We start from the raw sequence: 18,347 nt of genomic DNA, 5'->3' as shown, positions 1-18,347 counted from the left end.
GGGTAAATTATACTAATACCTACACTATCAATTTTGATTCGTTTTAGTACTTAAAATTCAATTTTTTCAAAATCATACCTAACATTTAGTTTTTGTTTCATTTTAGTACCCGTCGTTAAAAACTTAACGAACGAGCTTGGCGATCGTCACGTTTATAGTAGTCGTTCAATGCATTTCTTGGCTGATGAAGCCCAAACTTTTCAGCCTGCACCTTTTCGAAGCTTTGAACGTAATTTCGACCTCCATTTCACCGAAAATGCCATAATCTCGCTAAATCAACGATGGATTTTTTAACTTTTTCATCCTCTGATCTCCGTCGCAACCATCCAATAGATCTGAAGCTAGACTATGTTGGTCAACTTGTTATTCTCTCATGGTCCACCGTTCAATTTAGTTGTCCGTCCACTAAAGTTATACCATGTCAATCAATCCGTTAAATTTTTAATGACGAGATTCTAAAACAATGCTAAATGTTAGGTATGATTTAAAAAAAAACAAAAGTTCAGGTATTAAAATGGACCAAAATTGATAGTTTGGTACTAAATACACACTTTACCCTTTTTTAAGTTTATTGACAACATGCAATCCTTAAAAGAAATAATATTTTATTTTAGGGTAAATGACATTTAGTACCTAAATAATCAGTTTTGATCCGTTTTAGTACCTAAACTTTCATTTTTTTCAAAACCATACCTAACGTTTAGTTTTTGTTTCATTTTAATACCTCGTCGCTAAAAACTTAACTCTTTTAGTATCTAAAATATCAGTTTTAGTACCTAAATTCTCAAAAAAAATTCAAAACTTAACGTTAAGTTTTTAACGGGTACTAAAATGAAATAAAAACTAATATTTAGGTATGGTTTTGAAAAAAATTAAATAATTAAGTACTAAAACAGACCAAAACTGATAGTTTAAGTACTAAAAACATAATTTACCTTTTATGTTAACAGTACGGAATTTACTATATGGATTTGAATTATCAAAGAAAAAATAGATTAACCTAAACCATTAAAACCAAATAGTAGATTCATTTAAAGTACCGAAAACAAATTCTTGAAAAGTATACAGACAGCCTTACAGCAAATTACAAACCAAAGCATATATTTACTCCGTTACTTCTTAACATCTTCCAAGAACAGGATATTTTGGGTTACGCGTAAGTACCCGATTTGCAGAAACAATTCAACAACAAAACTCAAAAGAAGAAACAGAATTGAACCCCAAAAACAGAAAGTCGAATAACTTGTAGAATATAGTGTTTGAAGGAGAGAACTGATAAACTCAACTCGTAATGAGACTATTTGATCGGATGGGGCTTTTCTGCTTAAGTAGGATCTTTAGTTGAGTCTTTTGGCACTCCAGCTTCGTACCCCAATGCTTACTCTTTGATCCAATTGCTTGAACCACTCGAGGAAATTCGACAAACCCTTTGATCCCTCTCCTTATGTGAGGATTCCGAGTTTCTGGAGATGCTTTTCGCTGCATTTCCATTGATGAAGTACAAGATGATGATGACTCGCTAAAAACTAACCTTGAAAACTTGCCTGAAAGATTTGCAGTAAATGATGGTTGCATGCGTTTCGTTTCTTCCAATTCCAACAATTTCTCCTCAAAGAGAATCTTGGCCTCAGTCAGCTTCATCTGAACTCGTTCTTCCCTTAAAACTTCAGCCATCCTTAGCATCTTTCTTTCCTCATCAACCTCATTCTTCATTCCAGCAATGGCTGCTTTATCCAATGAAATTTCTCTTGCAAGCTCTTCGCATACTCTCTCCAGTGCTTCTCTTCCCCTTCGTTCCTCACCAACTTCTTTAATCAATTTCTTATTAATGGTCACAGCCTTTTTACGAGCTTTACGTTCATACTCTAACTCAGCTTTCAGCTCAACGATATGGGCTCGAGCTATATCAAGATCAGAATCCATAACTGGTTTGAACAAGGTAAGATCCCAGAAAGAAGCAGCGATCTTCCGAGCAGAAACAGGAAGGCCTAGTCGATGTAAACGCTTGTTACGTGGGCATGGTTGCTGTTGTTGTTGATGATTAGGTGAACAATAAAAGGGATTTTCGTAAAGTTTCCAGCGAGGGAAAGTGGCAGTGTTGATGAATTCTTGCTCTTGAGGAAAATCTGCATTGCTTTGATTGCTAGAGCTTCTGATCATCGTCATCATCATCACCTCCTCCATATCTTCTCTTTTCATTTTATTTGAACCTTTTTCTTTGCTTTTCTACTTTTCTTTATTGCAATTGGGATTTTCCCTGTCAAGAAAAGTAAAGCTGGTAGTCCCATTATTTAGATTTAATTGCATCATATGTCCTCAAAATATAACATTCATTTTAAATTGACCCCTAAGCTTTTAAAGGTTACACTTTCATCTCTAAACTATACTTTCATTCTAAGATAGTCCTCAAACTTTTAAATATTTCAATTTCATCCGCAAAATATAATCTTCATTCTAAATTGATCCCCAAACTGTACGTATATACTATTCACATTCATTGTTATTAAAATCGTTAGGTCAAGTTATATTATTATATGTTTGAAGAAACAAATTTTAGGATACATTATGGTTTAAATTGATTACATATTTGGATGAATTTAGGGATGAAATTGAAATATTCAAAAGCTTGGGGGATCATTTTAGAAAGATGCTCATAATTTAGGGATAAAATTAAAATGTTCAAAATAAAGACCAATTTAAAATAAAGATTATAGTTTGAAAATATACGATGCAATTAACTCCATTATTTATTGTGCAACTTTGCTTTCAAGATGCGGATTGTAAAAGCCAACAATGTACATGCATCTCATTGTTAAGCTTCTTTGTTTTATGGTTTGGATTATTTTTCCACTGTTCTCCAAATTAACTTCAATAACAATTTTTGCGTCCTTAAAATCGATAATTACGTGCCCCATTGAGATTATGACACCTAATTAATAATGTTGTTTTAATCTGACACACGCTTTTATTCAGTAAATCGAACTGTTAAACTGTAATTGCTGATGGAAAGCTTTAAAAAAAACTACAGCAGTACAAGTTACCATCTTTATCTTTTTCATCCCCAGTTTTTAACAATGGGTAGCCTACCACCACAGGAATTCAATAACTAAAGGACCATGGGCATATGTCAGAGCAATCATTCAGCCAAACACAGCCCCACATGCATATTGAATGATGCAAGTGATCGATCAATGTTACTTTACAGCAGCGTAAACTCCATTAAGGACCAGGGACTTTCTGCCAATATAATAATATTCAAACACACATATTTAGCATAAAAAAATAAAACGAGCTGAGAATTATGTGTTATAAGTGTAACTGTAGCTCATATGTTAGTTGTTAGTCTAACCTAACGACTGCTGGTTAGTTCTCTTAGGTGTTTCTGTAGTATGGACTACACCGTTAGTCGATTAGTTATGAGTTGGCTGAGTTGGTTAGGAGAGTCTGTTAGAGTGATAATCTCAATTGATTCGTACAATATTGTATAAGTACTAACTGGTGTCTCTTGAGATATTACGAGTTTATCAATAAAACGTTGAGTATTGTCTCTCTTCCTTTGTGCATCTTTCTCAACCAGGCCCATTCATTTATAAGTGTGGCAAAGGCCCAAAACTTTGAAAGTCCCACAATTTAGAAAAAAAAATCACGATTTTGTTTCTAAGAATGTTAAGAAGATGATACGTTTTAAATAAATGTCACGATTATAAAGTTTTTTTATGATATTGTCTAAGTTTTATATGTTTGAAAATTCTTTTTATTTTGTAAGAAATAATCGTAATATAATAGATTTTGATATTTTACAATTTCACCTTATTATAAAATATTTTAAGGGTCTCGTTTAGGAAAAATAGTATATGGCCTGTGCATCTTTTGAGACGAGTCAAATATGAGTCTGCTCTTAATTATTTTTCCTATTTTAGTAATATGCTTTCATCAGTAGTATGGTGTAAGTTCATACCATGATATCATTCGCCGAAAGATTCAGGTTATGTGTGATTCTTCGCTACGCAGCTATTGTGCTCGCTGATCTTCACCGGTAGTCAGATTCGTGTTGTTGAAGAAGACCGATGTAAGTGCAAATCAAACAGGTGACTAAGAAATCAATCCTAAACTGATTTTGATTTTGATCGCAAGCATTTTATCTCCGACTTCTAAATGGCTATAGACTAAATAGTGACAAATTCGATCAGTTGTGGTAAGATTCTTGTACTTATTTCTTTTTTTATGTGCATCATCTTTTTGATATACGATAGAAACTAAATATTATCGTTGAGATTCAATGATTGATGATTGATGAAGAAAACAAAGAGAGAAAAGAATGAGAGATGAAACAGAAATAGACTTAGTTAAGGCATATAGTTGAAAAAGATATCATCTGGACTTTATTTATTAAAATAGTATAAACGAACCAATGTGATACTTGGTTTGTTTGTTTGGCTGTAATTGGTTTTTCGGAAAATGAATTACTGGAATTTGAATTACTGGAACTGAAAAATGAATAATTGGAATTTGAATTCTGGAAAATGAATTACATTTCTGGAAAATGATTTCTGTAAAATGAATTACATTTTTCTGAAAAACATCTGGAAAACGTTTTATGATGTTTAGAAGATGTTATTTAAACCTTTTTTCCACTAGTTGGAGAGTTTTTTAAAAATTATTTATTACAAATATTAAATATAATAAATAATATTATTTATCATAAAACTTAATATTATTATTTTAAAATATTAAAATAATTTATTTATTATTAAATATTATTTTTATAATTTTATTAATAAAAATATTAATTTTTGTATATTTTAGTGAAATAAAATATTATAAATTATATTAATTATTTATTAAAGTAATAGTGTTATATTATATTTTAAAAATATTAATTAGAATATTTTAAATATCTTTATTAAAATATTATTTAAACATATAAATAATATTATTCATTATTAAATATATAAAATTTTTATTATATATTATTAAAATAAAAATATAATAACTTATATTATTATAATATAATTGATTATTTATATAATATTAAAAATATAATATTATATTATTATAAATATTAATAAATAAATAAATAAATAATATTTTGATGAAAATGATATTAAAATATTTTATTAATATTAAATTCATAAAATAAAATTATTTTAAGTATTTATTCTTTGAAGTGAAAAGTTCAGAAAATTACTTAAAGGAAAATAACTTACGGAAAATGAATCAGTAAGTCATTTTACAGAAAACACAAAGAAAATTCTGTTACTAGGAAAATGAATTACATCCGAAAAACCAATTACGTGAAACAAACACGGGAAAACATTTTCCGAAAAACGAATTACGTGAAACAAACGCGGGAAAACAATGAATTACGTGAAACAAACCGGGAATTCGGGGAAAACTAATTTCGTAATTCCAATTACGGAAAACAAACACACCCTTACAATGATCTAACAAATAGTTAAGTCCAAGGTTGTTACACCATAAATAACCACTTTCAGTTACATAGCGTATACTCTTATCATTTTTCCATTTCTTCTCCTTCTTGAATTTCAACAACATGCAAGACACTAAAAGTCTGCTTCTCATGGATTGAAACAGAGATGGAGGAATAGTCTTAGTGATAATGTCTTCAACCTGTTCAACAGACGAAACATAATTGACAATTAGCTGACCAGTTAGAACCTTTTTATCTAACAAAATGATAATCGATTTCCACATGCTAGATCTTAGCGTGATGAGTGTAATTTTCTGCCATTGACACAGTAGATGTATTGTCCCACCAATTAATTGACACCCAAGAGAAATGAATCCCGACTTCTTTCAACAAATGCTCTATTCTGACCAATTCAAAAACAACATTCGTAAGGCTTCGATACTCAACCTTAGAAGTTGACGTTGAAACAACAGCTTGTTTCTTAGAACTCCAAGCAACAAGGCTAGGATCCAGAAATATACAATAACGTATTGTAGACCTTCTATCTTCAACAAAAGAAGCCTAGTCAGTATCTGCATAACAAATCGGACTGAATGTATCTGCTCCCTTGAAAACCAGTCCATGGGAGAGAGTTCCACTTAAGTACCTTAGTATGTGTTTTACAACTTCCCAATGTCCATCATGTGACTTATTCATAAATTGGCTCACCTTATTGATAGTATAGGCTATGTGTGGCCTTGTAAGGCACACATATTGTAGCCCACTAATTATACTTCGATAGAGCTGAGCATCATCAATAGCCTTCCTATCATTAGCTCTTAGTTTGGGAGTAACCATCGTAGAAGATGTGTTGGCTTCATTTTCACAATGTCAGCCTTCACCAAAAGCTCCTTGATGTACTCTTTCCGACTTAGCACAAGCCTTGTAGAGCAATGGTACACCTCCATGCCAAGAAAAAAAAACTACTCTCCCAAATCCTTTAAAGAAAGCACATTGTTGACTTGATCTACAATATCATTTACCTCTGTTGTGTTGTTTCCTGTGATGCTAATATCCTCAACATACACAATTAATAATACTTTGTTGCCAATTTTTTTTTTTTTTGATAAATAAAGAAGAGTTTGTTTTGACTGCCACAAATCTCTACTTTGTGCTCAAAAAGACATTAAGGGTGTCAAACCAATCCCTTGGTGCTTGCTTGAGGCCATAAAGAGAATTTTTTTTTTAACTTACATATCGATTTTGTGTTCAGCTATTAATAGAAGTTTGAGTAATCTCAGGCGAAACATTTTTAGATCCTGACTGAGCCATGAAAAAGAGAGAAAACACAACAAGAATCATCACAAAAAGAAGCAGAAGAACCTTAATAACAAGAATCACTACAATCAAAACTAGGAGCAACGATACACTCAAATCATACAAACAACCAATTAATCAACAATCGAAAATAACGGAGAAAAGAGTAATCGGAGAAACGAATAATCGGATAAAAGTAAAAATCCTAGAATTTTAACAAGAATAAATATAATGAACTTGATCTAAGTTAAAAGGAATGATCTCACCAAAATTAGTAGAAATTTGATTTGCAACTATTTCCATACGATATTATAGAACGCATAAGATTGAATGACCATTGCATCATTGAGATTAACGGCAACGCTATTGATCTGAAATAAATCTTTTAATTAGGTCTAAGATGATCAAAACATTAGGAACTTCGTCAGAAAATAATCTATACCGTAATAGAAACTCAATATTATCATTGAAAAGTTAATGATTGATGAATAAAGAAGAAAATAAACAGAGAAAGGAACGAGAGATGAAACATAAATAGAATTAGTTGAGGAGAATAGTTGAAGAAGATAATATTTGAACTTCATTCATTAATGTTTTGCGAAATAATAATCCGAGATGAAATCGAACCTGAAATAAAATAAAATAGAAGAAATCAATTTTCTTCAAAAATAAAACAAAATAAATGGAAGGAAAAATACTCTTTAATTTTGACATTGTGATAGGAAACAATTGAGACATATCGCTACACAGTTTTCATAATACAAATTTCCGGCCACTCCTTTGGTCCTTGAGATTTTTGATCGCTTGTCTGTCAAGATTCAACAACTAAATGATCAACGAATAGTTGCACAAACTTTTGTGATCACGAACTATACTTGCCTCCGTCTATTAACGAAAAACTAAGAAAGAAAGTAAAAGTTCTTGAATTCTGAGATAAAAAAAAACCTAGCAGTTTTTGCTAAGTATTTATAAGGGATTTTAAAGAGAGTTGTTCTCCAAACAGATATATTTAATATCTAAATTTAAAAAGATAATGATATATTTTTAATTTGAAATATTCAAAAGATATAAACTCCTTTTACTATTCAAACTTAAACAAATATTGTTTTAATTTGAAATATTCAAAAGTATACAATTATCTTTTAATATTGAAAGTTAAATAGATAATAAATACATTTTTAATTTGACATATTCAAAAAATAATAATTATCCTACTAATATTTAAATTAAATAATATCTTTTAATTTACAATACTTAAAAGAAACATGAATTTAATATAAATATTCAATCCATCAATTAAATTCACATTTTTCCCAACAATCCCACACATGAATGAAATTGATGATTTTATCAAAAACATGTTGACTTGGTGTGGTGATAGACACTACGATTGACAGTTGTATAAGATTGGTAGGTGTCATCCTTTGAACCTTCCCTTGTGACAATATATTTACTTTATTGGCTAAACTGTAGATACGATGTCCTTGAACTATTCTTTTGTTTGTGTAAATGATGACATACTTCACACAACTATCCCTCTATCCCTCTAACAAGAATTAGTTCTCATGGGTATGTTCTTAAAGCCATGGACATCGTTTGGTTCTGTAAGAGTTTAAAAGAAATATGCCCAATATTCTCCTTAAAGTGACCCCACTTCACTCTCACATAGGTGACTTAAGTTGCTCGGCTCACCGAAGCACAAGATGGTCATAAAAAGCTTTGCTTAGTCTATACCACTTTGATCATTGTTTACATCATAGGAGCACACTTGAGATAAAAAAATCTCCACAGAGACCATACACAGTTTTTGCAATTAAGTTGTCCCTTTGAACATGGATCTTGGGATCTCTAGTTAATAAGATAGGGTTTTTTTCACAGTCTTTAAATTTCATGGACTTTAATCTTATTCCTTTAGATGTTTTGACAACTTGATATTGATTTAAGCATTTGGTTAATGGATCCATAATGTTATCTTCTAACCTTACAAAATGAATAGAGATAACTCCATTTGAGATCAATTTTCTAATGGTATTGTGTCGACGATGTATATGCCACAATGCACCATTATACATGAAATTATGTGCTCTATAAATTGTTGTTTGATCGTCACAGTATATGCATCTTGTGGGCACAAGTTTCGGCATTTTGAAATATCTTTAAGAAAGTACCGAAGCCATTCTGTTTCTTTTCCATATTTTTCTAGAGCTACAAACTCATATTCCATTGTGAATCTAGTTATAATTGTTTGTCTTGAGGATTTCCAAACCACAACTCTTCCTCCTAAAGTGAATACATATCCACTTGTACCTTTGGTATAATGAATATCAGATATCCGACTAGCATCAGAGTATCCTTCTAAGATAGTAGGATATTTGGACTAATGCAAACTATAATCCCAAGTATATATAAGATATCTTAGTATCCTTGTTATCACTTTCCAGTGGTTTTTACTTGGATTGCTAATGAATCTGCTTAGACTGCTCATAGTAAAAGCAATGTCTAGTCTAGTACATCTCATGAGATATATTAGGTTGCCTATAATGATTGCATATTCCACATGGTAAACACTTTTACCATTATATTTAGACAAATGTGAACAAGAGACTATTGGAGTTATGGCTATGCCAGAATCATCCTTGTAAAATTTCAAGAATATTGTCCACATAGTGTGACTAAGTTAATATGAGGCCTTCAGATTACTTATTAATTTGGATGCCCATGATCTTATATGTTAATCCCATATTTTTCATGTCAAATCTTGAAGTTAACATGTTTTTGGTACATTTTACCATTTCATTGTTACTTCTAACAATGAGTATGTCATAATTATACAAGAATAGAATAACATATTTAATGTTTGTAGTTTTGAGATATACACATTTTTCAAACTCATTTATCTTGAAGTCGTTTGTCACAATGACACTATCAAACGTATCATGCCATTGTTTTGGTTCTTTTTTAAGTCCATACAAAGTCTTCACTAACCTAAAAACTTTATTTTCTTGACCTAGAAATACATTACCCTCGAGTTATTCAATGTATATTTCTTCGTCAAGGTCCCCATTTAGGAAATTTATTTTTGTTGGGATCGTCAGTACACCCCATGGTAGAACGAAAAATTAATCTGACGATCTCACCAATAATCCATGCACGAAAATTGAATTCGAGAGGAAATGATGTGTGATTTACCTTGGGTTCCTGGAATAAAAGAAAAATGTCATTGCATTCACGACCAGTTTGAATTTTAACCCTCTACGAAATGGTCTCAGCCTCTACTCAGTTCACCCATTTGGGAAAAAATTTCTTTTCTCAAAATTGTTATGAGAAATTTTGTCAAAGAAGTACAACAACTACTAGACCCTCCCTTTTCTTTTTATATCACATTTATCCTAACCTTTAGGGTTTTCTTTATCTGAATTTAAATATTAATTAAATGGATTATAATTATCATAATTATATTCTTTTAATAAATATTTAGTATATTCAGGATAATTAAAATTATATATATATATATATATATCAAATATATATTAACATTTATTATACACTTTATACATGTACAGTAAAATTGTACATGTATAGCTCGTTTAATATATGCTCATTTCAACCATAGAGTGTGACCCTGTAGATTCCTATAACATTACTAGTAATTATTACAACCATTCTAATATTACAAACAATGAGTGACATCTAGCAATGTATCATTTTCACCTAAGTAACAAGAAGTCATGATTCGACGTAACCTCTTTGTGACTAACTCTTTTTATGTATTATATCATTTTGTCCTTTATATCTAGATAAGGCACAAATCCTCAAATAGTTACACTTGTATAGATCATCTAATGTTTCTTGATATCTATAGTAGACTATGATAAAGGAACAACTTGTGATACCTCATATCAACTTGTTCAAGCATGGCCATGCATTTCGAGTCTCATTTAATCAAGTGGCATGTGATATAGCTCTATTATGTAAGAATGAAAATCCTATCTTGATCATTCACACCCCACAACATATATCGTGATATGTTCAACATCAGTCTTTATAATGCATCCAATTATGGAGAATGTTTAACTATATCAAAAAATAAGACTATATATGTTGAGATAGCAATGATCTAAAGTCTGAGGATCATACATGTAGTCATCACCATGAGCAATATTTTGACCGTCACATAATAATCCTAGACATATTCTAATAGCGAGCCAATTCATTATGTTGTTCTCTAACAATATACTAATGTATCAATTTTGATATCTCTATGTTAATACCAACTTGTTGTCATCAATAAACTACATGTTAGACTTGAACATATTATTATTATCCATGCCCATAACAATACTCGACTAACAATCTTTTAACAACAATCATACTATTATATGGATTTAATTATCTTTCAATTTATTTAAGACACAGAAGTATAACTGAAAATAATAATAGAATGCCTTTATTCAATTAATAGTAAAGAAAATATATCATTACAATAATCCCATGATTATTCTTTGGTCATACTCTAACAATTTTAACATTAATTTGATGTACTTCTAGATATCACAAAGCGAATTGTGAGTACCATTCTTATGGATGTTATTCTTAATATAAGAGAGTATGTATCAAATTAGTGAATGTCTTCCTTTTGTCAGTATCATTTTATGACCAATCTAGCATTGTACTTATCAATTCTTCTATCTACTTTCATTTTCCATTTGAAAATCCTTTTAAAATTTAGTGGTTTAATCCCTAAAGGAATATCCACTAATTCCCATGTATGGTTCTGCATGATGTAATCTATTTCTCTCTTAATGGTTTTATTCCATAAGGTCCCTTCAGAAGATCATATAACATTTCTATACGTTTGAGGTTCAACCTCCAACATAAAGGTTAGGAATTATGGTCCTAAGGATTTTTCCATCTTTACCCATTTGGTCATTCTTGACTCTGTTTTACTTCCAAATTCTTGTTGATTATCTAGATGATCTTCATTGTTAGTCTCTAAAGTTCATTTTATTGAACTTTGATCAACCTCCTTAGATTTATAAGGGAAAATATTTTCAAATAATGATGCATTCTTTGATTTCGTTATCATGTTCTAATGAATATAAGGATTTTTTTATGAGAAAATAACCTCAGTGACCAAAAATCCCATATAATATACGATTTTAACTAACTTTTTCCGGATTTGCCAAAATGACCAACAAAATCGCAATGTGATCGCTAATTCGCAACGCGATCTCCATTATCGTAAATTTGCGTTGCATTTTCGCAATGCGATAGTTGAAAATCGCGTTGCGATGGTCTACAGTGTCGTTGCGATTTTCGCAATTCGTAATGCGAATAAGTAAATCGCAACGCGAATTGGGAAAATCGCAATGCGAATAAGTAAATCGCAACGCGAATTGGGAAAATCGCAATGCGATACTGACTATCGCAATGCGATAATACAAAATCGCAACGAGATACTTACTTTCGCAACGCGATACTGACTTTCGCAACGCGATAATACATAATCGCAATGCGATTTTCAAAGCGCCATTAGTATCCTGGCCAAGTATTTTATTTTTAAATTCCAAACATGAATATTAATATATTGGAACACTGAACTGTCCACAGTATATCCCGTAATCGCAACTCATAACCTAAAACCTAAAATCACAACTCAGTCCCATCTCCATCTCTCACTCTCTCACCCATCTCCGACGAAATCCATCCCCATCTCCGGCGAAATCCGTCTATCTAAATCTCTCAGAGCCACCCTCACAATCAGAAATGGAAAATCAACCAAATCAACCAACGAGGGTTAGTTTTTTTAATTATTTTCTTTTTGAAATTTTTGCATTATTATTAGGTTTTTCATATTGAAATTGATGATAAGTTTACTGGTAATTTCAATAATAGATTAACCATTTCACTTAGATTGCTTATTAAATCAACCAAGAATCGCAACGCGAAATGCAAATCGCAACGCGATTTTAGTTTCGCGTTGCGATTCTCTCATTGCGATAGTCATTTTCGTGTTGCGATTTTCATTTTCAGAAACTATTCTTCTTCTGCAAATTGAAACTTGAATGAATTGCATTACTTCAACCAAAAAACAAAGACAAATACGAAATTCACAGTGTTGCATATTTAAGTTTGAAGAATAAACTACTACTATTTATGTTTATTATTGTTTTTGGTATATCTTCACAGTGTAGTTTTTGGTATATCTAATTTAGTATGTTTATTGTTTTTGTAGAACTTTTATTCGGCTCAATTGACCTTGAGAAATAAAGTCAGCCTGGCCAAAACAATTGCGTCGAAGCTTTCACCTGCACAAAGAAAAATGTTTGAGGATACATGCTTTGGGCCATGGCTGAAAGTACAACATCCCGGTGGAGATGCGATGTTGACACACCTGTTTCTTCAAACCATGACTAGCGATCTACCAGAGACTATACAACATCGTGATGCAGAGATATGGTTTGATTTTCCACCGGCGTATACGTGTTTTGGGCGGGAGGAGTTTTGCTTAATCACCGGTCTACGCTTCGGACACGATGATGTAGGTCGGTACACTAGACACATTACCCGCCCATCATGGCTATCCCGGGTTTTTCCTGAGCTGGAGAGGCCGAGTCTACACGTAGAAGACCTGACAAGATTTTTGAATAATAAAGATGGTTTTACTCGGATGGATGACGTCGACGTTGTCCGAGTATGCCTTCTAATTCTTTTGCATGACGGCTTTTTAGGCAGAGAGGCCAGACAACCTATTCCAAATGATCTAATCAAATTGGTAGAAGACCTAAATGCGTGGAACCTGTTTCTGTGGGGCTCGTATTTATGGAAAGCTACATGGAATAAGTTATCGTCTGCCTTGGATGATCAAAAAAGTTTGTATGGCGATGGTTCCAAATACACTTTGACAGGCTTTATTTGGGCCTTTAAGGTAAGAATTTTGATATGATGTTTCCAAAATTATAAGTAATTATTTAACAATTACTAATGTTTGTTATTATATTGTTTGTAGATTTGGATATTTGAGGCCTTTCCCGCCATGAAGACATATGCAATAAAAACTTCAAATGATATTCCCAGGGCTATTTCCTGGAAGAGGAAACGAACCTTGCAATGGGAAGATTTACTACGGTATACGACAATAAATAATGTAAGTTAACATAAATACTACCATAAGTTTATAAACAAGTTATTATTAGTACACGTTTAACTTTGTTTGAGCTTTTATATTGTTAGGAGGCCAACACTCCTCTACAGAGACTGACACCCACGGAAGCTGAGCTTGCCACTGATTGGTGGCAAGCTAGTAAGCGTTTTTTTGATGGAACGGTTGATGAGCAGCCTCCACTTCGGGAGCCATCACCTCGCCCAGAGCTATCACCTCACCCAGAGCCATCATCTGATCGACCCGGCTATACACCTCCACAACGACAGCCATCACCTATTCTGTCACATCATCGAGCCTCTTCTCCACCATCACCGCAAGATAGGCGACCGGCAAAGATGCCACGACGTTTATCTCCCTGTTCTCCACCTCCACCTCAACGGGATGAGTTAGGGGAGTTACGTGATGAGGTCAATGCCTTGCGTGAGGAGGTCGGCACTTTACGCAAAGACGATGGTGTATGGCGTGTTGAGGTGTCTACATTACGCGGTGAGGTAGCCGCTCTACGTGAGATGGTAGCATCGTTGCAGAATGAGGTTCATACTCTACGCAACGAGGTAAGTTTAAGATTTTTCATACTCGTAATTCATTCGGTTGCTGCCAATACTGCTAAACTGTTTTTGTTAGTATTTGTTTTTGGTTTGTTTTTGTCTTTTGGTTGAAGTAATGCAATCCATTCAAGTTTCAATTTGCAGAAGAAGAATAGTTTACTTTCGCAACACGAAAATGACTATCGCAACGCGGAATGGCTATCGCAATGCGAAATGAAAATCGCAACGACAAAATCGCAATGCGAAATGAAATCGCAACGAAAAAAATCGCAACGCGAAATGAAAATCGCAATGCGATTTGTGTTTCGCGTTGCGATTTTGTCGTTGCGATTTCATTTCGCGTTGCGATTTTGTCGTTGCAATTTTCATTTCGCATTGCGATAGCCATTTCCGCGTTGCGATAGTCATTTCACGTTGTGATTTTAAGTTTCGTGTTGCGAAAGTAAACTATTCTTCTTCTGGAATGTTTATATATGTTGTCCTTTTAAATGTTTATATAAGTGCTTACTTCTGGAATGTTATCTGATCATTTTGTGAACTATGATAGAATAATGATTTGGGTGAATACAATGCTAGTTTGAAACATATTTGTCTTTGTTTAATATCATGTCTGTTTATTTACTGATTTATGTATTAATTTTTTTTAGCGGCCCGATAAGGTGGATGCTTTACGTCGGGTTTTCCTTGCACGACGAAGTTCACGCATCAGACGGCGTGGACGTGCTATTACGTCTCTGTTCACCCCAATGGTGCGAAGACTCCGCAAGAAGAAGCCCAACTCACCGGTCATCCCTCAAGAGTCCCCTCCAATCGTTCAAGAGGCCCCTATTCTCCCTCAAGATTCCCCCCACCGTTCAAGAGGCCACTGTCATCGTTGAAGAGGTCCCTCCCACCATTCCAGAGCCCGATTCACATGGGGTAATATATCGAAGTATTGAGAAACCCCCACCGGTTCCGGACATGATGGATGAGAGTTGGCTCTCGTATGAGTTACCAGCTAGTACCCTTCCGGTATCTGAAGTGGAGAGGAGACAACTACCGGAAACAATTATGGATAATACCCTTTGGGCTAAGACCGCAGTTGATTTTTATCTACATGAGCGGAGCCAAGGGTGTTACACTGACATCAGCAAACTTAACGATGAAATGTTTTTGTTGCTTGATCGGTCTTGGTGGGGTGTGCTATTAGGGGTTGAAGACAGTGGCTATTTGGATGGGGAGGTAAGACTATATTTGTCTTATATATGATTTTGATTAATTTGTTTAAAAATTAATGTAATTCACTAATATATGTATTTTTTTGTAAAACAGCATATCGATGCGTGGGTGTCACGTCTACTAATAATAAGGAAGCTTAGGAAAAATAAAAAAAATTCGCTATATACAATAATGTCGACGGCTTTTCATGCAGTTCACTTGAAGAATCAACGAGATGAATCATTTTTGTTGGGAAATGGACAAGCTAAACTTTATCCTGCATGGTGGGAGGTCGATACGGTTAGTGTTTATTTTTTAAATTTTTTAAAGGTGTTCATAAATAAGTGCGCAAATAAATGAATTATTACTTATGATCGCAGGTGTTTATCCCTGTTTTGGAACGTCGTCACTGGCTTCTCGTTCAACTTCAGCTCCCATCCCTGAAGATAATAGTGTATGACAGCATGATCAATTACATATCACTGTCTGATTTGAGAGATATTTTCAAGGGATGGAGCTCTCATTTGGCTAAATTCTTGGATGGGATTAAGTATTGGAGTCATTCTGGACACAAGAAGCCAAAGAAGTTCAATGTCACAGTTGTCAGAGACGAGACCGCGCCACAGCAATCGTCGGGAGCCAGAGGGGATTGTGGTCCTCTCGTATTCCTTTGCTTGGCGCGTTTGACGACGGGAAGCACAGAGTTTTTACCTCCCACCGATAGAGATAGAGCTGCAGTAGGCTTGTGGTTTCGGCATTATATGGCTAGAGCAATATATTCGAGACGCTACCTACCTGCATCCACGTTATGAAAGTGTCCATTGTTAATTGGTAAGTCAAATGCAAGTTTTGTTAACATATATACTCCTTTTGGTTTGAAAATGTTTGGTTAAGTACCTAGAATTCAATAATTTGCTGTTTGTAGGTTTTAGATGTGTAGGAAGTCTTGTTTGAGCAAATGTTTGGTTTCTGCAGGTTAATCCTTAAGTGAGCTGCGTGAAATGGATGTACGGGGTCACAAAGTTGTTGATTCATTGATTCAATAATTGATGAAGAAATAAGAATTATTATTATTTTTTGATTGTTTAATTGATTTGTAAAAGATGATTTGTAAATCTTGATTTGTTTAATTGATGTGTACATAATTTGTGTTGAAATGTAATAGTTGATTTGTTGATTTACAATCTGCTTTATGTTGAAGGCAAAACAGACTATCGCAACGCGAAATGGCTATCGCAACGAGAAAATCGCAATGCGAAATGAAAATCGCAATGCGAAATGAAAATCGCAACGAGAAAATCGCAATGCGATTTTCATTTCGCATTGCGATTTTCTCGTTGCGATAACCATTTTCGTGTTGCGATAGTCAAATGAATGTCTAATAAGTGATGACAACTGAACAGATCATAGCAATGTTCAAACTCAAGTTACTAATACATGCCTAACTGAAAATGTTAAAAGTGCACACATAAAATACACATAATGCAAGTTTTGTTAACATATATACTCCTTTTGGTTTGAAAATGTTTGGTTAAGTACCTAGAATTCAATAATAATTGTTAAAAGTTTATGCATGTTAATCCTCGTTGCCTTTTTCATTTCGCATTGCGATTCTATCGTTGCGATTTGCATTTCGCATTGCGATGGTCAAATGATTGCCTTTCGCAACGCGATTCTGACTTTCGCAACGAGATAATACAGAATCACAATGCGAGTTTCAAAGTTCGCAACAGGTTTTATTTTCGCAAGCCAAATTTTTTGTGTATATATATACGCAGCAGCAACAACTCATAACCTAAATCCCTAAATTGCAACTCATTCCATCTCCATCTATCACTCTCTCCGGCGACATCCGTTCCTATATCCAACGACATCCTTCCCCATCCGGCAACATGTCTTAGTTTCGCATCTCGTTTGTTTAGTTACAACCATGAAATCATCTAATGTTGATCATGTTTGGATAGATTTGTGTTTTGGAGGGTCATGGGAGAATGTTCATGGTGTTTTACAATATATGCCTTTACCCATGAATCTTCAACTAAAACTGTCATTAAAGAAGTTAACTTATGAAACCCTAATGTTACGTGTTTCAAAGAAATTGAATTTAGAGCCCCTAAGTGGATTTAGGCTATCTTATCAGAGAAATGGTAAAGTTTATTTGTTAACCGACAATGAAGATGTTGAACGATTCATTGCTTACATTAATGTTTCAAGTGATGATGTTACATTGTATGTTGTTGAACCTAGAAGTAGTATTGTTGGGTCAGTAGCGGGTAGTAATCAACTAAATGGGTCTCAAAACCCACAGTCTTTCTCTAATCCAAATCCAAATCAACTTTCAGCACCAAATTCCGGTTTTCGTATTGACCAATTAGACGATGATGAGCCAAGAGAAAAAATTGTGAGTACTAGTCAGTATTCAAAATTTGATCTTGGTCAATACCCAGACTTTGATATTGGTCAATACACGGATTTTGATGATGTTTCAGAAGAAGAAACAGACCCTGCGTGTAATGATTTTGATATTGGTCAATACCCGAATTTTGATGATGAAACACCCGTTGCCGAGGAAGATGTTGTTGATGATAATGAGGAGGAAGTTACGACTGTGAATGAACATGTTGAACATCCATTCTGTAATTCATATAATCCTGAAGAAGAAAAAGAAGAAGAAAAAGTCCCCGAAGAAAAGAAAATGCCACGGGAGTAT

The 18,347-nt window shown here is 33.5% G+C and overlaps 1 protein-coding gene across 1 annotated transcript; it reads right to left on the bottom strand.

Moving 5' to 3' along the window:
• Positions 1-1,110: 1,110 nt before the first annotated feature.
• Positions 1,111-2,166, bottom strand: LOC120184966 (protein BRANCHLESS TRICHOME-like). The gene has a single exon (XM_039189304.1). The coding sequence runs from the start codon at positions 2,164-2,166 to the stop codon at positions 1,282-1,284; it is 885 nt and encodes a 294-aa protein (XP_039045235.1). The 3' UTR covers positions 1,111-1,281.
• Positions 2,167-18,347: the final 16,181 nt, after the last annotated feature.

The sequence above is a fragment of the Hibiscus syriacus genome, unplaced genomic scaffold (genome assembly GCF_006381635.1).
Source record: "Hibiscus syriacus cultivar Baekdansim isolate YM2019G1 unplaced genomic scaffold, ASM638163v2 tig00112981_pilon, whole genome shotgun sequence".
Taxonomy (NCBI): domain Eukaryota; kingdom Viridiplantae; phylum Streptophyta; class Magnoliopsida; order Malvales; family Malvaceae; genus Hibiscus; species Hibiscus syriacus.
Note: the sequence above shows the minus strand (reverse complement) of the source record. Positions and strands in the feature narration are given on the sequence as shown.